Source organism: Hippoglossus hippoglossus, chromosome 19 (assembly GCF_009819705.1).
Source record: "Hippoglossus hippoglossus isolate fHipHip1 chromosome 19, fHipHip1.pri, whole genome shotgun sequence".
Classification (NCBI taxonomy): Eukaryota; Metazoa; Chordata; class Actinopteri; order Pleuronectiformes; family Pleuronectidae; genus Hippoglossus; species Hippoglossus hippoglossus.
Window position 1 is genome coordinate 11023353 of NC_047169.1, and position 20293 is coordinate 11043645.

The window sequence follows — 20293 nt, forward strand, 5'->3', positions numbered from 1 at the left end:
CTGGTTAATGCAGCACTGAATGAGAACTGCACACGGGCAGGTAGACTTTTTTTTATTTAACTGTACAGGAAGAACGAACATAGAAAAATAACATAACACAACTCGGCATTACATTATACAAATTACAGAGCCTATGTACTGACACGTGGGCGCAATCCAGATATTTAAACATCGTGTCTCAAGCTTGGAGACTGTCGAGCAGAGTCTGTGTGATGCTGCTGATGGCACTGAAGGTGGCGCTGTCGGGGAATGACTGTGTGAAATCTTTGCCTTCCTCTATGCTGCTGCTGAGCAGAGGATCCAAGGGCACCGCACCTGAAATGGAGAAGACGAGTGTTGATTACTGAGCTTATGTATTATCCAAATAACGCCACCGCAGCAGTTTCTAAATATCACATCTGATACGTCACTGAGAAATGATTAGCAGCATCGTTACATGATGCCATAATTAATGATCAATAGGGAACATCTAACACCGTCTGAAGGACCACAGGGACATGGTGCAGTTTCCTTTGCTGGCTAAAGCTATGCAGCAGATGCAGTCTCACCGCCACAGGCTGAGCTGAATTAGCCGCATCATTACTCCAGAGATTGATCTCCACACAAAGCGGATAACCATTGAGGGAAACCGTTAAAAAAAATCTATTGCTTTGACTGAGAATTATTGATTAATGCGTGTCTTTGAGTTTGTATTCCTCTTTCAAACCTGCTGCTGCTGCACTGAAATCAACATCGACCATTTTGGCAGCACAGCAGTGATGAATGGTGGCAGAGGAGTGATGCACATTCGGTGTATGTTGTGACACCCTGTGGCCGCAAGCTGATATTACATGTAATTCTATCTTACTGTTCTTACCCAGGAAGACTGATCCTGTCAGTTTGGCCAATTCTTCACCCCCACCCTTTGAGAAAATATTGCTGCATTCCTGAAAAGAGAGAATAGTAATTAAACTTGATGCACAAACCTTAACAAGAAAATTTAATATAATAAATTACATATTTAAAACGGACATAAAAGGCAGTGGATTTGTAATCATTGTCATATACTTGAGCTTCTTTCAGACAAACGCAAATGTCTGAGTCAGTTGCTCTGGACGTTTTCTGAAAAATGTCCTGCCAGCGCCCTGGTGAAATGGCCAGAAAATGAGCCCACGTGAGAATGTATCTGCCCCGAACAATCTCCTGCGTTATTAGTGTGAAAGGCAAAACATTTTCCCCCCAAATCTTCCAGAGTTTATGTCTGAAGACGGCTTTGGAAACACATGTGACCGTGACCACAGATATTAGTATTTCATGTCTAAACTGCCCAATCAGTGGTATGAAAGTATACTTACGGAGCAGTGGGGACAAACAAAGCCACTCATGTTCTCTACGATGCCCAGGATTCGTACGCCCGTCTTCTTACAGAAGGTGATCTCTCTCCTCACGTCCCCTGTCGATACAGCCTGAAGCAAACACAAGACCAGCAACAGCAATTTACACTCACTGTCAGGCATCTGAGGGAGTCTGGATCATTATAAACTAGTTATAAACTAGTTATAAACACAGGTAATATGTGGTGATGCTCAGCTGTTTTGACTGAATGGTTCTGAGAGGGGGTGTTCATGTAATGCACATTTGTTAGAAGCTGGATTTTGGCAGCAATAACAGGAATCAGCATTTAAACATGACAATGAACTGTCAGTAAATAGTTGAGGTTCTCTCTGCTCGGGTCAATTTGTGCGTACCTGCGGTGTTGTGACCAAAATGGCTCCATCCACTCGGTGTTTCTTAAGGTTCTCCAGTACGGCCAAATGCTCGTCAGACGTCCCAGGCGGCGTGTCCACCAGCAGCACGTCCAGCTCCCCCCACGCCACGTCTGACACGAACTGGGCAATCAAAGCTGCAGGACAGGAAGTTCAGAGATATTAACTATTGAGCCGAAGAGGAGTAGATCAACTTTAAGTACAAGGCAGGCAGCACAGCACACAAATATTGTGAAAGTCTTCCAAGAGTAAAAAGTTAATCGTGTAAATATCCTAAAACAAAAAAAGCTGCAAATCTGCAAACATAAGACACAACTACCAATAAGTAAAAGTCTTATATCGGTGTATTTCCTCAGCCACTTGATAGGTCGGTCGCTCTATTAACAACAGTAGGATATCACACCTGTTTTCTTGGGCCCCCTCCACACCACTGCTTCATCCGGGTCATCCAGGAGGAAGCCGATGGACATGAGGGCGAGGCTCTTCTGGGCATCGGTGTAGACCGGCACCCAGCCTGAGTCACACTGGTGCACATCAGGCCGGCCCACGCCCAGCATGCGGGGGATACTGGGCCCACAGAGGTCCACGTCCAGGATGCCGACCTGATGATGATGATGATGATGATGATGATGATGGTGGTTTGTATGAACACAAGTCAGGAATAGTGTGCAGAATTATACAAAACTGTAAAAACACTCCTAGCAGAATGACAGGGACTGCAGCTGCTTAAAGGGATAGTTCACCCTAAAAATGAAAATGGACTCATTCTCTAGTCACTATACCGACGGAGGGGTGGGTGAAGTGTTGTAGTCAATAAAAAACTTTTGGGGTTTCCAAAGCAATTGAAGTAAATGGTGACCACTTCTTCAAACGCTTCACCCACCCCTCCATGGGCCTAGTGGTGAGTAGATAATGAGTGAATTTTCATTTTTCAGTGAACTATCCCTTGAGTGGGAAATAATAATGGACTTTAATACACAATACTTAAGGTACATGCTTTATAATCCGCTGTAGCATATTTCCAAGCCTCTCTGCGTGTTACACACCTTCTTGCCTGCATGTCTGAGAGCCAGGGCCAACTCTGTGGTGATGGTGCTCTTTCCCACACCTCCCTTCCCGGACAGGACCAACACGACGTGTCGAACCTGGGCCAGATTCCCGTCCGCTGCGGAACAGAGAAACATGATGAGTGCACCAAACACATCTGGGTTCTTTCTCATCTGCAAATGGCGATCTGAACAGTGGATGTTATCAGAAGCAGGTCGGGACCCGGGTCACGTTTCGTCAGCTGAGTTCACGGGTTCAACACGGTAAGTGGGTCAGAGGTCACGATGTAACAGCCTCTTATTACATTAGCTATTTATCTCAGAGGCGTTTTAGTAGCTGACAAAGTTTAACATGTACAACTTGAGCTTATTTCCAGTTAGCTTCTGCTAATAAGTTATACAAGCTGTTACCCTACACGCAGCGGGTTCTGTTAGCTGCCATCTTTTAGCATTTAACACACACAGCTGATGTAAAAAAATAACAAGCTACACGTCAGACTCAAGCATCTTGAAATCTCTGTAGAGCTGTGGTTTCCACCTACCATTGTTTTGTTCCATGTTTTAGACTTGGGGCTACAACATGCACACGCAGCACCGGATTGAGCCGCTTCCTGGTGACGTCATAGGGTGCTCATCTGCTTCTCCAATTGCGTTGCACCGCTTGCATCTACGTCCCGCCTCTCGCGCAGCGCCACCAATAGGCTGCCGAGGCACAATATGGTGCGTTCAATCACCCCACAAAATATCACAATCAGCATTAGAATGGCTGGTTCACTTGTGGGTGATAATCATATGTGATAATAAACACGTCTAACAAAGCACAACAAAGAATCTGGAAGCGTGAGCTAAAGTCAAATAGACATAGATATATAGAAATTGAGATATAAATAAACATATTGATATTTATATAGATTCAAGATTCAATATTGATATTTATGTAGATATAGATGCATATTTATATAGATGTAGATACAGATGTGTTTGTATAGATAGAAATTAAGTTGTTGATATTTATATAGATATAGATGTATCTATATAGATATAAATAAAGATGTTTATATAGATATAGATGTAGATGACAATGTTGATATTTAGATATAGATGTATTCGTAGATATATACAAGTAAAGGTATATATATATATATATATATATATATATAGACAAAGATATGGATATAGATATAGGTATATGTATAGATATATTATTCTCCCAAATATACTGGAAATCAAGACACTTTACATGTTTGAATTATACATTAGTATTTTAGGTATAGTGAATGGTAAATATAACCAAATACCAAGTATATTGTGACAATTTTAGAGCACGTCCCTCCCCTGTGTTATTACCACAGAACACAGCACATGATTTTCACAAAGGCCAAAATTCAGATTAGATTGTTACCCCAGTTAGGTGAAGGTAACTAAGTACATTACCATAAAACCCTCCTCCTCACAGGCCCTATCCAATAAGCAGGAGACGAGGGCGTGGAGAGGTAATGTTTACGTCTCGCTCGGAGAAGTGGGACAGTGTGCAAACTGTCACACAGTCAGTTATAGTTATAGTGGCACACCGACTTTCAAATGAGCCACTGCAAGACAGTGTACAGGAAGACTGCTGTAAGGTAAGACCATACGGAAAAAGAAAAATCCCTGCTGCACTGTAGATGAATGGATTTCAGATGAAAGAAGCTGCATATTAAGGTCTTTGGCTGAGATATTTGAGAGATACTATCTATGTATGTATGATACTATGTAGAGCAGATTGCAGATTGTACTGTTTTGTGTAGTGAATAGAAGATGAGATTCTGTTGCAGGACACAGCCAATGGTTCGCACCAGAATCATTCTCAATAATTTCAGCATCTTAAACAGAACCCATCCAGATCACTGTCACGCTCGCACACTGGCTGATAGAGGTACTGTAATTTGACCTGACTAATTTGTCCAGATGATGCATTAACAGTATGTAGGGTAAAGACCAATTAAAGTGAGACTACCTCCAGACTAACTAATCTAAATTTTTGGCATGTATCCCCTGCACCTGCTTGAAAAGCAGTCACCAGCTGCTGCGCTCGGCATTGACATTAGAGACGTGATGTTATGTCAAGGGGCGTTGGGAAAACAAAAACTCTTCCTGTGGCAACTAATGGTTATTATACTATAGAATAAATCTAATGCACTTAGTATCGAGTATAATAAAACCTTTTTTCTCTACATAGAATAAATGTTTTACTGCTACATGTGGATTTTAAAAATTATTTTCTTACTTTTCAGAAAATCAAAACCAATCCAAGGTTATTGATTGTAATGATTACTGACGGGTGGGAAAGAGTTCAACACAGACATGCGTTTTAAAAAGCAAACATACTCGGCCTGTGTTTGTCTCTCTTTCCAGGTCAATGAGGCCAAGAGGAAAGTGTGACAACAGTCAACTAAGACTAATGCTTGTGTTTACATTACCTGACAAATCGTGTTCTTTTCAGTGGAATGCACCAGCCTCACTGATTGCTTAGTGTTTATTAGAGAAGTCTTCATGAAGGACATGCAGCGTGTCACTTTCTGTTGTTTGTCCTGATGGAACCGACTTAACAAGACTTAAACTTCTCCAAAATCTTTTAATTATTGTCACATGATTTTTGATCCACTTCCACCATTACCAAAACCGAACATAACAGGTGAGTAAACTGCCATATAATTCTATCGTCCAGTGTCACAGTCAATATTAGGACAGTATTCAAATCTATGACTTCTACTCGATATACATAGCAGTCACTAGGTTCGACGACATTATCTGTGTCTTGTGTGTATGCGGCCGACCATGCTACCAGTGTGGCAGAGCAGAGGGTTGGGTTTAAAGGTTAAACAAGTGCGTGGAAACACTACCTGCTGCCAACTGTGACATATGGGACGGATAGAAATAGGTGAGCTACCACACAAAGATCAGTCTGAAGGAGACATTTCCCTCGAAATGATATTTTGCAGGTTCCTATTGACTGATTTGTAACTCTTGTTTTAGTTGTCCAACAAGTTTGTAAGTCACTTGGGAATCACAGTGAGGATGTAAAGAAAGTAAGAAAAACAAGCACTGTCATTTTTTGGGGAGAAAACACACTGCACCCAAATGTCATCAGTCACACCTCATCTTTGAAAATTAAATCATGCAAATTGATTTTATACTCACTGGTTTCAGAAGTTTTAAATTTGTTAGTGAGGTCATTTTGCAGTTCAACCCATATTCAGTTCAGAGCAATGAGAATTCCCCCCCCGTCTGAAACAGAAAGTTATTTGTGTCTCTCCTCCTTGAATATAGGCTGCTAGTTTGGGAAAATGTGTGATTGAATATGAATAAGTATCTGTCACAAATTAATCTGTACCGATACCTACCAGCTGGTCACAGGGTTTGTGGGTCGCCGTCCACAGAGCTGCCATGCTGAGAAGAGGCAGAAACGGCCGGGCTCGGCCGTGGGCCAGGAGCGAAATACGGCAAGAGACAGATGCCATGGCAAAGATCCAGATGATGGACAGAGAGGAGTGGGAAGACCAGATTACGACGGAGGTGAGACAGTGAGGGTGTAAGGGTAGAACAAAAGATGAAAGCATGAAGAGAGAAGTGGGAATTTAAAAGAAGGTGGTGTGAAATGTGGGAAATTCAGATAGAAATGCAAATAACTGGAGAATGAGACACAAGTAGTACTCGTTGACTGTTAGTGGATAAGAAACTTACTTTTCCTTTCAGAAATCAAAGAGGAGCCGCGGCTGTGTAAAGATACGTTTTCTACCTGAGTACCAGTAGTTTTCCACTGGGCCTGTGGCCTGTCTGAAATGGCCATGTGTAAGACATGGTCACATCACTCATGGGAGGATGGTATTTTTGGAAAGGGTCTAATTTTACTTATTGGTTCACATGACTTCTCTCACCAATAGGAAGCACGAACAGGTTTTAGTAGACAGGGTTTGAAACATGGCATATGGGTGCTGGCTCTCATTTGGCTCTTGGGATTAGTGTGCAATACAACAAGATTATAATTTCCCTGTCCTGATTTAGCAATCTGTCTTTCTTTTTTTTTTACAAAATTGCACCTGCCAGTGAAATTGATAAAACAGTAAATATAATCCAAAAGCTTTTTTCCTTTTCATTCGACCGAACCAACATTTCTGGACCATGACCACGTCCCTGGACTTACGTGAAGCTGTTTGTACTGTTTGTGTCCACCAGATCAGCGTCATGGAGGCTAAAGTGGATTACGTTGCTGTGAGTTCCCAGGCTGTCTCTGACGTGGTGGCCTTACCCAGCACAGCGGCGTCGATAGGGGACTCTTTCTGCCAGTGTCAGCCACAGGAAGAGCTAAGCCAGGGATTCAGTGACTGCCTCTGTGGGGAGGAGGATCAGAGTGAGCGAAATCTTAGAAATACTGAAATACACCACATAAACTTGTTGGTTTATGTGGTGTAGCCTGGTACTGAGGCTGCACAGACTAGTATAAGAATATGACCTTTTCATTAATATGAAAGTTCATTTTTATATATATTATATTTGGCTTTTAGTAAATCAGATCACAGAAATTAGAACACACGGTAAAAAAGACACTGACAGTAAAAACATTTTGTTGCTCAATAGATAAATTTAGCTGATTTTATTACCTAGGAAAAGACTTTGTTGATTGTCCCAAGGCCTATCTGCCCCCCTGGTGTGTTAGCTGCTGACACTGTGGACTGATTCTTGATACCATGCTGGACTAAAAGTAAATTCCACAGATTCTGGTAATGTGTTTAGTAACTTAAAACATAACGAAGATATCAGAGTTTCAAACAGGATCACCAGACAAAGTGTCTATAGCCATGCTTACTACTTAAAGGGTATAATGTTTACCGTCTAAGTTTAGCATGTTAGCATGTTAGCAGATAATGCTAAATGGAATATTTGAAGTAATTTGGTCACAAACTAGTGGATTCATTTGACAGTTTGAAATAGGGAGACATGAAAGTTTCATGACAGCAGCATGCATGTCTGGTGTGCTTTTAGGTTTTGACTGGGTATGGGACGAGCACTTCAAGTCCTCCGGAGCCCTCCTCAGCGGTGACAACAGGAAAGTGAGCTTCCATTCCGACTACAGCTGTGGCACAGCTGCCATCCGCGGCACCAAGGAGCTGACAGACGGCCAACACTTCTGGGAGGTCAAGATGACCTCTCCGGTCTATGGAACCGATATGGTGCGGAGCAGTCCTTTTAATCATACTGATGACAAATTAGCAGAATGCTGAGTATCACTGCAATCATATAACCTACTGGTGAGCTAGAACTCCTGTTGTTGTCCTTTGAGGTTTTGCTTTCTGTGGTTTGATTGGTGTAGATGGTGGGAATTGGAACAAAAGAGGTAAACCTGGAGAAGTTCAAGTACAACTTTGGCAGCCTGCTGGGCCATGATGAAGACAGCTGGGGGCTCTCCTACACAGGTTAGAGAGTCAGAGTTAGACACCTTGAGTTATCAGAGAAGTCTGTGGAGGTGGTGGACCTAAATAATCAAACATTGAGGAAAGTGAAAGTCAATTTTCTATCTGTATCTGTTCCCAGGTCTCCTCCAGCACAAAGGGGACAAAGTGAACTTCTCCTCTCAATTTGGGCACGGCTCCATCATTGGAGTGCACCTTGACACCTGGCATGGTACCCTGACCTTCTACAAGAATCGGCACTGCATAGGTACGTGTTTCCCAATAATTAAAGCAGCACCTGTGAGAAAACAGCTTTTTACTCTCGCTTTCATTCTGTCATCTCTTCTGCTACAACAGGTGTTACTACCACAAGGCTCCCAAACAATAAGTTTTACCCGATGGTATGCTCCACAGCAGCTAAGAGCAGTATGAAGGTGATCCGTGCCTGTCATACACCCACCTCCCTGCAGTACCTTTGTTGCGCCCGGCTCCACCAAATGTTGCCCTGTTGCCCAGACATACTCAGTGCGCTGGAGCTGCCCCCAGGTCTGCGCACGCTCCTCCACGTACAACTGGGCTGGGTCTTCACCCTCAGCAGCAGCCCTGAGGCATCGGAGCAGCACAGGAACTTGCCTGAGGAATTCCATGATGAGACGAGCCTGCCTTTGAGCCCCAGCCCCAGCCCCAGCCCCAGCCCGAGCCCGGTATCGCCCCTGAGTGCCTGCACCTCCCGGAGCCCCTGCACCAGTCCGTTCCCTGAAGCAGTCTCATACCAGTGCCCCTGTCAGACGTCCCCTCAAACTCAACCCTGCACTTGCCACTGCCCTCCAACTCCTCCCAGCAGTGACTATGATAGCTGCTGTTCAGAGCCTGAGGATTACCAATGCAAACGATGCCGCTGGACATGAGTTGAGGTCAAAATGTACTTCCAATTGTTTGGCACACAGCTATTCTACCATTGCCATCAATGTCTCCTGACATAGATCATGAAGAAAAGAGCGATCTTGTCTTTTAGCCAATATTTGAGTTGACGTGAGCGAATTGTTGCTTCTCTTTTATAACTAGCAATTTTATACCACTTAAATAACTTTGTCCATGAAAGGGGAAAAGAGATTGAGACTTTAAGTCAAGTTGACATTTTAGAGTGACATTGGGGTCATTCATTTTCATTTTAGCAAATTTCTATCTGGGGATTCTGGGACTCCAGGGGGAGCGGAGTTGCTTTTTGATACCATGAAAATTACTTTTTTTGTGCTTGTACTCTGTAACCAGCACTTGGCTTGAATGTCAACAGTGGTTGTGTTATTGCTTACAAGATAATTTGCTACTGTGTTTTTACAGTTTATGCTTTGTTTATGAACTTTCTTACTCAGGCAATTCTATAAAATAAATGGAAAAAGAGAAATTGTGTGCAACTCATTTTAATTCACTGATTTGTACACAGTAAAATAATATGCAGTTTACAGGGGTCACTCTAACAGCACAGCTTGCATTTACACATAATTTATCAGAATACTGTATTAAATTAATACACATCATATAATTCTTTAATTTACAAAATATATAACCTTAACATCTATTTCTTGAATCTGCAGAAGTATAAATAGTATTTTACTGGAGGAGAACATGATTTTTAAGCCATGTTTTTAGGTTGTAAACATCAACATTTACATACTAGCAGCTACGTGGGGAGAAAGTGTCATTAGAAACCAGATTTGATTAGATCCTCGCTGATATCCATCCATGTCATTCTCAAGTGGACAAATTAGTCCAGGACCAGCTGGGGGTTCTGAGCTGTGAAACATCTGTACACTCTGGCGGACACCTCTGGTCCAACTCGTCTATCTTTACCTCCACTTTTTACTATGAGACCAGCCAGCAGCCCCTTCCTCTCCTCCTCTGACCCCAAGCTCTGGTACGCCTGAAAAACAACAACATGTGAAACATGTTGAGGCAAAGTAAATGTTGTGTGTATTCATTCTTACAGGATCACACTGAGGTGCACTCGGGTCTACCTGCAGCAGCAGCTGAGGAGACGGATAGGCTGCTGTCACAGTGGAGGCCACACCAGGGCTAACTCTGTTCAGCTGCTGGATCTGTTTGCTCCAGACCTGAATCAGACCCGAGCCGTCCCTCTCTACCCGAACTCCGCTGGCCCACGATCCATCCACGCAGAAGGGCAGCTCTGTTCGCTCTGTCAGGAGTCTGTCAGGACAATGAATGATATCTGATCAGCAAAAGAGAACATTAGATTTGAACTAACAGGCCAAATAGGGATTTAGAGTAGATCACGTTCTGTTAATGTGACATCAACTCCATCAGGTGCATACTTGTAAGGGCGTTTAGATAAGGCCTTGGTGACGGCACACACATGGTTAGTGACCTCCTGCCAGCCATCCAGGAAGACCGCTGAGATATTCTTGCAGAGCTGTAGGTAAACGAGAACCTGGAAAGATGCATAGAAAGAAATCTCTCATCTTCTGTAGACAGCAAGCATCCTCACACGAAGGGAGAGTGTTTCACAGTTGAAACCAGATTTAAAGTGAACAGACCTCCTCAACGTCCATGCTCTCTATTCCCAGGCCAGACGGCACACCACAAGCATCTGTCCTGTTGGTCAGTAAAACAATAGGGCAGGTCAGAGTGTTTAAATGAATGCTACAACAGAACAGTGGCTGACAAAAAAGCACCACCTTTAAATCCACTACATTCAGATTTTTCTTTTGGAGCTGCACCAAATCATAAATATCAGTCCCTTATATATATCTATGATCGTAAATACTGCCCTATATCGCAATGTTAAAGAAAGTGAACATGGGTTCTTTCTTGGCCCATGTCCCATCCTTCCAACAAGTATTTTGGAAATCTGTTAAAAAACATGGACAGGGGTGAAAACATTACACTTCTTATTGAAGGTGATAAGGAAGCACACAAGTAATTACGCATATGTCCGTCTGTCCATTACAGGCCACAGTCACAGACACACTGACCTGTAATCTTGCTGAGAGTCTGTCACTAAGAGAGTGACCACCTTCTTGGCATCACGGTTGAGACGCTCCAAAAGAGGACTGAGAAAAGACCCCACCCCTGTTTCTTCCCCTTCACTGTTGAGCATCTGCAGGGGCAACAGAAGCAGAGACCAAGGAGCATGAGCACCATTAAAAACATGCAACAATAAGGTCAAATCAATAAAGTCCTTTGGTATGGGCTGTAATGTGACGGGAACAGCTGCTCACTTTCTTCACAGAGATCACCATGTCCAGGAAGTCAGTCAGACCCAGCAACAACACCGTTTGATCCTCCTCCAGCAAACCCAAGCTGCCTCCGCCCTGCTGAAGACAAAACTGTAATGATCACACTGAAGAAACTGGAAATAAATAAGAATATGTTTGTAGAAATACATCAAACCAAACAAATCCCATTTAATCCAAATGTCTGTTGAGAAAATGATCAGGTGCTCGCCTGAGGTGCGTCTCTGGTCCATGTGATGCTGTTAGGAAGTTGCTGGCTCTCAAGGCTGAACCTCCACTCATAGGCAGCCAGGGTGTCCAGCAGGAGGTCTGAGCCATCATGCTGCAGGAGAGCTGGAAAGAACACACTGACTTATAGAGGTATGTGCACCATTTAAGTTATTCTCAAAGTAGGATCTATGCAGACTCTATGTGGATCTATGCAGACTCTGTGTGGATCTATGCATACCTGGATCTATGCAGACTGTACCTGGATCTATGCAGAGAGTTGGACTCTACCTGGATCTGTGCAGATTCTACCTGGATCTATGCAGACTCTATATGGATCTATGCAGACAGTGAGACTCTACCTGGATCTATGCAGACAGTGAGACTCTTGAGACAGTTCTCCGGCCTCAGACTCCTCAGGTTCTCCGCAGCCTCCGTCCTCCGCTGCTGCTCCTGCCTCCTCTCGTCCTTCTCCTGGGCTCTGGTTGCTCTCTGGCTCTCCCTCGCCTCCCTCCTCTCCCTGGCTCTCTCTCTGTCCGCCTCCACCTCCTCCCTGCTGCGGCGTTTCCTCGCCGGACCCGGTGTGTCGGAGCCATGATGTGGCAGCGAAGCAGAGGTTCGGTCTGAGCCGCTTCTCGTTGCTGGTGAGGTTTTGCGTTTGAGGTCTGAACTGCAGTGAGAGCTGGTTGTTGTGGTTTGACTGATCTCATCTTGGTTTAACTGTGATTTTGTCTCAATGTCGGTTTCCTCTTCGGATTCAGATATTTCCCAAGCGTCCGCTCTGCGCAAAACAGACATGTCAAAGCATTAACACGTGACCAGAGGGTGTTTAAACGCGATGTATAACTGCTTTGTTTACATCGCCGGTGTGTTCGATGGTGTCCGCCGAGGGACACGCTTTCCGAAACGCGCAGCATGTATTTATACAAACCTTTTAACAGTCGTTACAAAGTGGTTTAATAAGAGGACAAAATAAAAACTAGAAAACTAAACATTAAAGGCAACAAGTGATATAATAGTGATACTCCTACTACTGCTACAATACTACTAATAATAATAATATGATAAACCATCACTTAAACATACGTCAGTTAAAAGCAAGCTAATAGAATTAAGTAAAAAGCTGTTCAGTAAAAGTCAGTTTTGGGAGATGATATAGGAACAGACAGGCCCTGGTTTCCTAACAAATGTTATTGTATGTAAAGAAAAATAAACTCTTCATAGACTGTTTATAAAGTAAGATGAATCCTCCCCAGACTGTGTGTAAAGTAAAGTGAACTCTCAATAGACTGTATGTAAAGTAAAATAATGTGTGTGTATATATATAGTATATATTTGCGTAATGCTGCCAATAAATATACAAACAAACAAATAAATAAAACTTGCAAACGGGGGGAAACAAGTTCTGTAAATAAAGTTTTTACAAAGCATGTCGGCCTCTCGCTGTTTGCGCAGATTTCTATACAATCGGTACGCAGCAGCAGATAACTCCATGTAGTTTATAGATCTGTGGTGGGCGGAAGCAGCGGGGGATTGTGGGTAGACAGAGCAGCCTCACACAGATACACAGCTCATGTAAACAACACAGGACGATGTGATCTGACACATTCTTTTATATCGAACAGTGGTTTTCCTCGCAATGGCGGAGCCGGCTGAGAGAGGTACGTTTGACTTCTGCGTTATTTTATCTCTAAAACAGCAACTTAAGTGCCAGGCTTGTGCTAAGCTAAGCTAAACCTCCACCTTCTTCTCTGAGGAAACAACTGGGTCACTGAGATTGACCAGCTCAGCAGTTTAAGTTTCCCCTGTATCGGTGAAAAAGATTTCATGTGACCAACTGGGAAGTTACTTGTTGCCACATTTTGTGTTTTTGTAATTCACTTGTTTAATTGTAGTTAGACAAACCTCAACTTTACACAGAACCAACACATAAACAGCAGGCAATAGTGACAACAACAATAAATAATAAACAATAATAACTGACTTCTCCACAGTCATTCATTCAGATTTTTTTAAATGAACCATTCTCAAATGTAAAAACAATCTGGCACGATCATATGCAGCTGTATAGATAAAGCGATAAAAAGAGACAAAACAGACATGAAATAAATTATAAATAAAGAATATTTAAATTCAAATTAAAGGGCTTATGCTTCTTGTCTAAACCACATTCTTGTATAAAGTAGAGCAAGTCCATTGCAATTTTCTGTTTCAGGAGTTAAAGGGCTTTTGTACAATGGAGAAATTAATTATGTAAACAAACAAAATGTTTATGTCGCTTTCATGCGCTTGAGTTTGTGATGGTTAAATTTACCACATCTAGGCAATTCTTCACGATGAGTCCATTAATAAAGTCATCTTCTGCTTTGGGAGGTTCAGAGAATTTTTTTATATTCGGTTCACAATTTGCAAATATTTCTTTTGTGTTAAATTAAATTTCTGGAAGATATTGTTGTGTTATAAGTGTTTAGGGATTTTCTTGTACAATGAAATACTGAAGTACTAAGGAGTTTTAGTTGTGTTTTGACTTGTATTGTTGTGAGTTACGTGATATTAGCCAGGAAAACCAGTCATCACATTCTTTGCTACTTTTTCCAGCGTATTATCGCTTTGGCGTGCTGTTCTTCAACTGTCTGCTGACGTTTGGCTCCTACTTCTGCTTCGACATCCCCAGCGTTCTGCAGGATCAGTTCCAAGGGGTAAAATAACAGCTTGAAGATACAATGAGTATCAAGTCATTTCCTCACATTTACATTCGTGTTCCAATTCCAACATCTGCCCTCAATTTGTTGTGAGACAGACGCTATCTTATCTTCGCCTTCCTCTTTATTTGACAGAACCTGACATGTCCCAATATGACAGTGATCAATGGGACAGTGGACTGTGTGGTGGGACTGGGGATGAACCCTCAGCAGTACAATCTTCTCTATGCTATCTATGCCTGGACGTATGTACCCACAAAACATTGACCTGCACATATACTGATGAATGGCTTGTCAGAGGAGAGATTCAGTTATTTTTTTGCTCTATCAACAGGAATGCAGTAGTGGTGATCATCGCCGGGTTCCTGATTGACAAATTAGGAAATCGCTGTAAGTTAAAGGTTTAAACAAACAAAAGCCCAAAGAAAAAAAACGGTGGGGCTGAATTGATTTCTGTGTCCTCCTCCGTGCAGTCGGCGTGTTTCTCTTCTCTTTCCTGTGTGTCTTGGGCTCGTCACTGTTTGCCCTGGGTTCCCACTTCAAAGGGACGCCCTATCTGCTGCCGCTGATGCTCACAGGCCGACTGCTGTTTGGATCAGGCAACGGATCTCTGACCAGTATGGCCGCCTCACATCAGTCAAATCTTTTTGCAGCGACACCTCTGATGAATTTTCGTAACCATTCTGTCCACTCTTTTCCTCATTGCAGTCGTTCAGAACCGCATCACAGCCTTCTGGTTCAAAGGGAAGGAGCTGGCCTTGGCCTTCGGTCTGACCCTGGCGTTCTCGCGCCTGGGTTCGGTCCTGAACTTCTTCCTCACCCAGAACTTTGAGGAAAAATACGGCATGCAGTGGACCCTCTGGGGGGGTAAGTCAACCTCAAGGTCTATGGCGTGACTTAATGATGATAAAATGTCATTAAAGAGTATTTTTTTCATTTGCCACACGGCACCCTCGTTTTCCAGGTACGCTGTTATGTGTGCTGGGCTTTATATCAGCAATTGTTGTCAGTACGATGGACAAGGTTGGGATGAAGCAGCTTGGTCTCGATGGAGCCATTCAAGAGCAGTCTCGCAAAGTGGTACGCACAGTATCTTTTGATAATAACCTGATTCCAAAATCATTAGAATATAATAAGATAATCCTTTATTAGTCCCATGACAGGGAAATGAGCAAGAAATGAATATTGCACAGTAAGAATAAAGTTAAAAAATATAAGCATTTGTTCTTTTATATTCAAAACGATTACTGTGTAGTAGTGTGCATGCAGTACATTCCGAAGCCATTGTATTGACTATGTTATTTGTTTTTCTGTCTGTAGAGAATTCAGGATGTTAGGCTTCTGTCGCTAAGATACTGGCTCCTGGTTCTCACCATCATGTTCTTCTACAACGGTATCTTTCCATTCATTGCAGATGCCAGGTAACACACAACAACTGAATATGTGTGAATATATATATACATACACATACATACATACATGCTCACTCTCTCCCTCGCACACTTGTGATATCATCCTTAAAGTTTTTACTGTCCATGCAGACAGCCTGACCTTAAGCTGCAGCTGTGTGCGTACCTGCACGTGGAATTCAGTGTAGTTCTCTCGCACTCAAGAACTTCACTTTCACTCTCTAGTCTTTGTACTTGTAACTTGGGCTCGGCTGTGCATGAGAGTGAACTGCGTGCAGGTGCACCCCCGACACCTCCACAGACTGAACATATGAATATCACCAGGGTATATAACTGAGAGAACTCGGAAGATAAAGTCCTCACTGCTGTGTTTTTCCTGTCCAGTAAGTTCATTCAGGATAAGTACACTGGCTACAGTCAGAAGGAGGCGGCCTATATCGCGGGGGCAGTTTATGACAGCTCACTGGTCCTCTCAGCCAGTGTGGGCATTCTCATAGTAAGTGTCCTGTTCCAAAGTTGTTTAAAAGTCACATGGAAATTCATATGAATCAGTGTAGAACAAGTAGGTGAGTTGGAGTAACATGACATTCTCGTGTGTGTCTGTGTGTGTTCTAGGATTTTGTGGGTCTGCGGGGCATCTTTGCGGTGGCCTGTGCCGTCCTCACGCTGCCTGTGTTCGGACTCCTGGCCTTCACCTTCGTGCCTCCTCTGGTCTCCACCATATGGCTGGGAATCACCTACTCCTTCGCTGCTGTGAGCTCGGATCAGACATACTCAACATAACACTAATTTTGATTTGAGATGTTCCGACACCAATTTTCCCTTCGCGATACTGATTCCGATACCTGGACTTTTTGTATCTGCTGATACAGAGTACTGATCTGATTCCAGTGCATTCACAAAAAGAAGTTCTTGTTGTCTACTAATGATTTGATTTGATCGATGTGTCATGTCTGACCTTTTTCTTTCTGTGCTGTATGGCAGTCGAGCATGTGGCCATCCATTCCCCTCGTTGTACCTCAGGCGACCCTGGGAACAGCCATGGGCCTGGCCACCTCCATACAGATGGTCGGGATAGGGGTGTCCAATCTGGTTGTCGGACAGATTTTAGGCTCCAAGTCTAGGTAGGTAATCTTTCAGAGCACGGTCTCATTGCACTGCACTGACCGGCCCAGGGTTTATTTAATGTATTTACCTGCGCCGCTTTGTTGATTTTGTTGCCCAGTGAAACAAAGATTCCGTTGTGGCGTTGGCAGAGGATGATGATCTTCATGTTGGCCAACACCATCAGCTGCATCGTCACCTCAGTGCTGCTCAACGTTGTCGACCACAGACAGGTGAGACGGAATGTAAACTGCCTCTGAGCTGTGTAATATGTGCTTTGTGTGTGTGTGTGTTGACTCTATCACAGTGCACAGTGTGTTCAGCTGAGGTTTGTTTTTTCTTCAGGGCGGGACCCTGAACAAGACGACTAAGAAGTCAGGGCAGGCAGAGAGCGACTCGGACAGAGAGCCACTCACCCAGGGAGAGGAAGAGCCAAACAACGATGAGGATGATGAGGCGGTCAGATCTAATTCAATCAACTCATGAGTACTTCATGTTGACACTAAACACCAAGTTGAAACCTTTTTAAAAAATATATATATATTTCTGTACTAGTACCAGTTTTAAGACTAGATTGTGTTCATTGTAAACCTCACTGAAAACTGAAAACAGATTTTGTTCAACATACTGTGAGTTTGGGAACAGTTGAGGGAATTAAAGGATAAAAACAAGTCTGTCAAACAGTATATAAACTCAAGTAGTGTTTGTATGCTCTTGTAAATATGCAGTATTTTAGTTCTTTAGGTTCTTTATAATGCAATTCTCTTATCATTTATTTTAGGTAGGGAATTGGTGCCTTTTGATATTTTGCATTTCTTGAAATCAAATACCTTTTGTAATATTCATGGCCACGAGTTTGACTTGGCAGGATTCAGTGTTGGCTCTCAACTCAGATCTTTTCAGCAATAAACAAACGAAAGACACCACACGTATATAGAATGGATATATAGGGATTAACATGTTATCACTGGCATGAATTACAGGATTCCTGAATACTTGATACCTACACACTAAATAAACACTATAAAGACATACTGGAGTGACCGTAAATCCATGAGGCAGCTCACAGGATGTGGGCTAACTTTATCATTTAGCATGCTTAACTGTTTATGTGAATATTCTCATCTGCAATTATATGAAATCATATTGCATATATTTGTGTACCTTTTATTTGTGTGTATGGTTTTGAATCAGCTGTTGTTAATCTCTGAGGGAAATATTCTGACTTCAGTTAACTGTGATGGCACCAGTGGATCTGCTCATTCATGTTTTGTACGGATACATCATCTCCTGATGACTCTTGTTAAATAATGTGGTAAAGTCTGGAATAAAGTCACAAAGAAAATGCAAACCTCTATCCCTCTTTGAAATGTTTGTCTTTATTTGATACTGAAACACATTTTAATTTAACTTCTCATAACCCAGCTACCAACTGCACTGCTACACCTGACTGCACGGATCTTACTGTATTATTACCTGTTTGTTTTTATCTGTTTGTCTTACTGTTAGTTTGCGGGATTACACAAAACCTACAGGACAGATGACCACGAAGGACGCGGTATAGGTCGGTTAAGAACACATTGGATTTTGGGCAGATCCATTTAGTCTCAAACATGTTAGACTCACTACAACCAGTAGGTGGAGCTCACCACACATTTGTTTGCAGTGGATTAACTACAGTGTGGGACGGTTGTTGTTGACTACCCTCAGTTTGTGACACTAAAAGACATCAGCCTCTTCTTAGTAATGTTTTATCTGCTTCAGCTTTCGCTGTCAGTCAACTTGTTTTCACTTAGCTTTGCTACCCATCTTGTCCAGGACTCTAACAGAGGACATATCATATCTCAATGGAAAATTCCTTGTTAAATAAAAACTCAAAGATAATTTTGCATTGCAGTCTAAAAAAAAATAAATAGAGCACCTTGAATAAGGCTGCAGTCCTCAAATACGTACGCACAGTGAGTTCTCTGAGGATCCATGTTCTGGGAGCCAACGTCCTGTCCCCAACTCTGTGCCAGATTAAATGAGGCGAGTTCCCTTGTTCTACAGAGACTGCAGTCAGTGCTGTATAACAGTAGATGACTGGAGAACAACATCAATCTCCATGTAAAAAGTCAGCAGTGATGAAGGGCTTTTGAAAATGAATCATTTTGTGTCCATCTGGTGCTGAAGCTCAGTCACAATCCGGCCAAAGCTGGAGCAGATCATGTCTGACCTGTAAAGACTATACATGTATACTGTCCTGGAAATCTCCCCCTCACATTACCTTTCTCTGCCAGCTAGTCTCAAATATCTCTTTTGGTACAAATTGTTCGTCCCAGTAAGATCTTATCTTGTGTTCCTTCCCTTCCTATGACATGTAGCGCAACCTCCTGCTTCATCCAAGGTCATTTCTCTCATTTTAAGTCACTTTGCTTCTTAGCGACTCTGTGACAGTGAGCTGTGCAGAGCTCTGGGCCGATCCTTTTGCAAAAGCTTCTTCTTTATAAATACACAGAGGCAATTTCGTGGTTTGCTCTTTATTTTGAAATTTCCACCACAATACATAACTGGATGATAAAATACACAGGTACAGCCCATGATCTTCCTTAAAGAATTGCTAAAGTCGCTAGATTACTAACAGGATCTGCATCCCCTGTCATGACATACTTGTCAAAGTCACAGGCATGGAGGGGAGAAGGTTACCTGATCGAGACTTCCAAGAGCTCAGATCCTCTCTTTACTGTGAAGATAAACCCTAAAAATATACCTGACTTAATCTTCTTAAGGGGCGTGTGGTAGGAGTTAGTCTCGGACTGCCTGATGGACAACACACACACACACAAACACATACACACGCTGAGTCAGTCACAAAGTCTTAGAGAGCAACTTAAGACCTTTAACATCTCCAGGTTTGCGTTTATGGTTTCTCACCTGGGGTCGGTGTGTAGCCTGAACTGTTTGGCTGAAAGTCTGGACAGCATCAGCATGCCGAGCCTCCTCAACCTCAGCAGCCTGGGCCGGATCTGCGGCTCCAGCCACAACGACATGGTCGTCCTGGACCGGGTCAAGAGGAAGAACTCCGTCCGGCGCATGTCGATAATCGAGGATGGGGAAATTGCTGAGGTGCTCTACCTCATCCCCAAACAGTCCATGATGGAGCAGCTGCCGTTCATCAACCCCAACGACTACATCCTGTGTGAGAAGCTGGCCGGTATCCCTGCAGAGGTGTCAAGTAATGAATGCTCCTCTTCTTCATGTGGTTATAATGGGTGTTATCGTTTAGAAGGTGCCTGCATTGATCGATATATTGATGATTTTGTGCTGTAAATTGGATATTAGAGGTATTTTGTAGATATGTGATAAAAAAGGTCTTGAATCTCAATGGGTGAATTGTGACATATGAATTAGATTGATCACT

General features: G+C 42.8%; 4 protein-coding genes across 14 annotated transcripts; 2 read left to right on the plus strand and 2 right to left on the minus strand.

The window, feature by feature from the left end:
* Positions 1 to 35: 35 nt before the first annotated feature.
* On the minus strand, positions 36 to 3489 carry nubp2 (nucleotide binding protein 2 (MinD homolog, E. coli)). Of its 2 annotated transcripts, none has more exons than XM_034570069.1 (7): positions 3334 to 3489; positions 2792 to 2910; positions 2149 to 2347; positions 1728 to 1882; positions 1335 to 1445; positions 857 to 926; positions 36 to 315 (listed from the first exon to the last, which is right to left on the minus strand). In XM_034570069.1, exons 1-7 carry the CDS (start codon positions 3347 to 3349, stop codon positions 179 to 181), a joined length of 807 nt encoding a protein of 268 aa, XP_034425960.1. In that variant the 5' UTR covers positions 3350 to 3489; the 3' UTR covers positions 36 to 178. The 2 variants fall into 2 exon arrangements, with proteins under 2 accessions (XP_034425960.1, XP_034425961.1); XM_034570070.1 differs by having other exon boundaries at positions 2792 to 2907; positions 3334 to 3481.
* Positions 3490 to 4187: 698 nt separating this feature from the next.
* On the plus strand, positions 4188 to 9420 carry spsb3b (splA/ryanodine receptor domain and SOCS box containing 3b). Of its 9 annotated transcripts, none has more exons than XM_034570057.1 (8): positions 4188 to 4413; positions 6188 to 6346; positions 6527 to 6550; positions 7007 to 7181; positions 7814 to 8001; positions 8142 to 8244; positions 8363 to 8488; positions 8578 to 9420. In XM_034570057.1, the coding sequence occupies exons 1-8, from the start codon at positions 4288 to 4290 to the stop codon at positions 9126 to 9128; spliced, it is 1452 nt and encodes a 483-aa protein (XP_034425948.1). In that variant the 5' UTR covers positions 4188 to 4287; the 3' UTR covers positions 9129 to 9420. The 9 variants fall into 9 exon arrangements, with proteins under 9 accessions (XP_034425948.1, XP_034425950.1, XP_034425956.1 ...); XM_034570061.1 differs by having other exon boundaries at positions 4302 to 4413; positions 6211 to 6346; XM_034570060.1 differs by having other exon boundaries at positions 4340 to 4413; positions 6178 to 6346.
* Positions 9421 to 9625: 205 nt separating this feature from the next.
* LOC117752591 (probable crossover junction endonuclease EME2) lies at positions 9626 to 12581 on the minus strand. Of its 2 annotated transcripts, none has more exons than XM_034570068.1 (8): positions 12041 to 12581; positions 11683 to 11804; positions 11457 to 11549; positions 11211 to 11335; positions 10773 to 10830; positions 10551 to 10666; positions 10236 to 10425; positions 9626 to 10141 (listed from the first exon to the last, which is right to left on the minus strand). In XM_034570068.1, the coding sequence occupies exons 1-8, from the start codon at positions 12474 to 12476 to the stop codon at positions 9986 to 9988; spliced, it is 1296 nt and encodes a 431-aa protein (XP_034425959.1). In that variant the 5' UTR covers positions 12477 to 12581; the 3' UTR covers positions 9626 to 9985. The 2 variants fall into 2 exon arrangements, with proteins under 2 accessions (XP_034425959.1, XP_034425958.1); XM_034570067.1 differs by having other exon boundaries at positions 11457 to 11552.
* A 653-nt stretch (positions 12582 to 13234) lies between these two features.
* mfsd1l (major facilitator superfamily domain containing 1-like) lies at positions 13235 to 18252 on the plus strand. Its single transcript, XM_034570072.1, has 13 exons — positions 13235 to 13339; positions 14277 to 14377; positions 14516 to 14625; positions 14715 to 14770; positions 14854 to 14997; positions 15089 to 15247; positions 15345 to 15460; positions 15701 to 15801; positions 16174 to 16285; positions 16405 to 16542; positions 16774 to 16913; positions 17015 to 17126; positions 17239 to 18252. The coding sequence occupies exons 1-13, from the start codon at positions 13318 to 13320 to the stop codon at positions 17377 to 17379; spliced, it is 1452 nt and encodes a 483-aa protein (XP_034425963.1). The 5' UTR covers positions 13235 to 13317; the 3' UTR covers positions 17380 to 18252.
* Positions 18253 to 20293: the final 2041 nt, after the last annotated feature.

Bases quoted from the DNA above. Each gene is read 5' to 3' on its own strand.
- LOC117752591 (XM_034570067.1), bottom strand. From the start codon at position 12,476: ATGTCTGTTTTGCGCAGAGCGGACGCTTGGGAAATATCTGAATCCGAA. The intron at 10,831-11,210 runs GTCAGTGTGTCT...ACTGACCAACAG, and splicing joins GACTCTCAGCAAGATTACAG to GACAGATGCTTGTGGTGTGC. The intron at 10,142-10,235 runs GTAGACCCGAGT...GTTGTTTTTCAG, and splicing joins CTCCTCAGCTGCTGCTGCAG to GCGTACCAGAGCTTGGGGTC.
- mfsd1l (XM_034570072.1), top strand. From the start codon at position 13,318: ATGGCGGAGCCGGCTGAGAGAG. The intron at 14,626-14,714 runs GTATGTACCCAC...CTCTATCAACAG, and splicing joins TATGCTATCTATGCCTGGAC to GAATGCAGTAGTGGTGATCA. The intron at 14,771-14,853 runs GTAAGTTAAAGG...TCCTCCGTGCAG, and splicing joins TGACAAATTAGGAAATCGCT to TCGGCGTGTTTCTCTTCTCT.
- spsb3b (XM_034570057.1), top strand. From the start codon at position 4,288: ATGTTTACGTCTCGCTCGGAGAAGTGGGACAGTGTGCAAACTGTCACA. The intron at 8,002-8,141 runs GTGCGGAGCAGT...TGATTGGTGTAG, and splicing joins CGGTCTATGGAACCGATATG to ATGGTGGGAATTGGAACAAA. The intron at 8,245-8,362 runs GTTAGAGAGTCA...ATCTGTTCCCAG, and splicing joins CTGGGGGCTCTCCTACACAG to GTCTCCTCCAGCACAAAGGG.
- nubp2 (XM_034570069.1), bottom strand. The intron at 1,883-2,148 runs GTGTGATATCCT...CCTGTCCTGCAG, and splicing joins GAGGGGGCCCAAGAAAACAG to CTTTGATTGCCCAGTTCGTG. The intron at 1,446-1,727 runs GTACGCACAAAT...TGTTTGCTTCAG, and splicing joins TTTTGGTCACAACACCGCAG to GCTGTATCGACAGGGGACGT.